Source organism: Perkinsus marinus, assembly GCF_000006405.1.
Source record: "Perkinsus marinus ATCC 50983 genomic scaffold scf_1104296977284, whole genome shotgun sequence".
NCBI classification, from domain to species: Eukaryota; Perkinsozoa; order Perkinsida; family Perkinsidae; genus Perkinsus; species Perkinsus marinus.
In genome coordinates, this window is record NW_003200226.1 from 1 (window position 1) to 2,016 (window position 2,016).

The 2,016-nt window shown below is 43.5% G+C and overlaps 1 protein-coding gene across 1 annotated transcript; it reads right to left on the reverse strand.

Annotated features, from left to right (window-relative positions):
• Positions 1–88: 88 nt before the first annotated feature.
• On the reverse strand, positions 89–1,902 carry Pmar_PMAR021854 (cAMP-dependent protein kinase catalytic subunit, putative; the record flags this gene model as incomplete). Its single annotated transcript, XM_002764438.1, has 9 exons — positions 89–164; positions 216–314; positions 641–780; positions 832–938; positions 1,020–1,127; positions 1,183–1,239; positions 1,374–1,531; positions 1,632–1,696; positions 1,756–1,902. The coding sequence occupies 9 exons, from the start codon at positions 1,900–1,902 to the stop codon at positions 89–91; spliced, it is 957 nt and encodes a 318-aa protein (XP_002764484.1).
• Between the last annotated feature and the right edge of the window lie 114 nt (positions 1,903–2,016).

A 2,016-nucleotide genomic window follows, 5' to 3' on the forward strand; every position in this document is an offset into this window, starting at 1 on the left:
CCGAACAGCAGGTACAAAGAAGAAAACAGTCAAGTGTGGCAATTTGAACAACAACAACAGAGACGACGAGCGTGATACTCGCAGACGCTCAGAAATCTTTAAACGCATCATCGTACTCAGCATCGTTGATACTAGGGGATGAATTCTCAATCGATTCAGGATACCTACAAAGCAACAGGAACAATCTCGCTCGCCACTTAATATGTCATCCTCACCTGTCGAACATCGACGTATCATCAGGGCCTCGTACTTGGGGTATAAACGGTGCTGGTATTTCTCTATTGATGGCCGCTTCCCAATCGATACTCTTGAACCTGAACATGCTCATCAAATTCCCTATACCGAGAAGACGGATACTATGTGGACTTCAAACTGTTATATGTTGAAGATGCTAACTGATCCTAACGAGGGTGTCCCCACCAGGATTCGATGTTTGATCATGGAATGCATTCAAGATATGCTTCCGGTGAGATTACTATTTTCCCTGTGTGGGAATGTATGTACATGGTCAACTACATGTGTTGGTAAGAATATGAAAATTGTGTGGACTTGTGTTTCCAAATAACAGGTGAGCAAAAATAACCAAAATTTACCACCTCAATTTTACTATTCTCAACGATAGAGTATTCGATCTACTCACCATTTGTGCTGTTTGATATCTTCTACACCATCGCGTAGGGATCCATATCGTTTGACTCTATCACGTACCAACAAACGCTTAACTAGGTCCTTAGCCTTGCTATCAAAATGTTTAGGGAAATCTATTCGACCGACTAAAACCTGATAAAAAGGTAACAAAATCACCACCCAGGTTCGAATCCCAGCACCTACCTTTTGGTATATTCCAAATGGATTCTCATCATAAAAAGGAGGGTAACCAGCGATCATCTCAAAAATAAGGATACCCAATGCCCACCAATCTACAGCCTGTCCATGACCTATCACATCACATTATCATAATAACAAAAATCTTCACAGTGCGCTAAGACACTCCTCGAGACTTCCTCGATCGATTTCACCTTTAGACTGAATTATCTCTGGTGCCAAATACTCCGGGGTTCCGCATAATGTCCACGTACGATCCGTCACGACCTTCGCAAAACCAAAATCGGTAATCTTAATATGTCCTGACAGGAAAGAATCTACTATGAGAAGCACTCAATATGTGGTAACACTATCTACCTTCAAAATCAATTAGAAGATTCTCAGGCTTCAAGTCGCGATACACCACGTTCAAACCTGAAACGAGACGAGCCCGATGTGACGATTTAACACGAGCGAAAACGTCGGATCGAGTCACATCCAATGAAGATGACGAGAACTACTGTCCATTTATAAGCATCTTCCCTCATCCTAGATAAACATGAACTTACTGTGCATGTATTGGAAAGCCAATACGATCTCAGCTGCATAAAACCTCGCATCCTCATTGGGCAAACGTCCTTCCTTCCGAAGGTGCGAAAACAGCTCGCCACCATTCACGTACTCCATCAACATGAACAATCTCTTGTCGTCACGAAATGTTGCAAAACTGCATCAGCAACAACAACAAAAACGTCGGCCTCGAAAATTCTCGCGCGCCACAAAAATATCACAACAGCATCAACAACAACCACAACCGTATGTCTCACAGATTGACGATGAAGGGATGACTGAGATTCTCCAATATTGCCCTCTCAGCCCGAACATGTTCAACCTGATATGTTACAACACGTTCACCTTCGCTCCGCCCTCGATAACTACACTTGCGCCCACCTGTCTCAATCGTACAATTTCTGACTTCTTCAAAATCTTTAGTGCAAAAGGCGTCCGATCCTTAGACCCCTTTATCTTCACCACACGAACTCTGCCGAAAGTACCTGTAAGGGCCGCCACTATGATGACAGGATGATATCTTCGCATGAGAATTACCAGTGCCTACAGTAGCCCTCAGATCGAAGTCCTCAAGACTATACCGCGCTTTTTGAGAAATCAGCGCACGTTGTTGAGCGATTCGGTCATTATACTCTCGCTGGA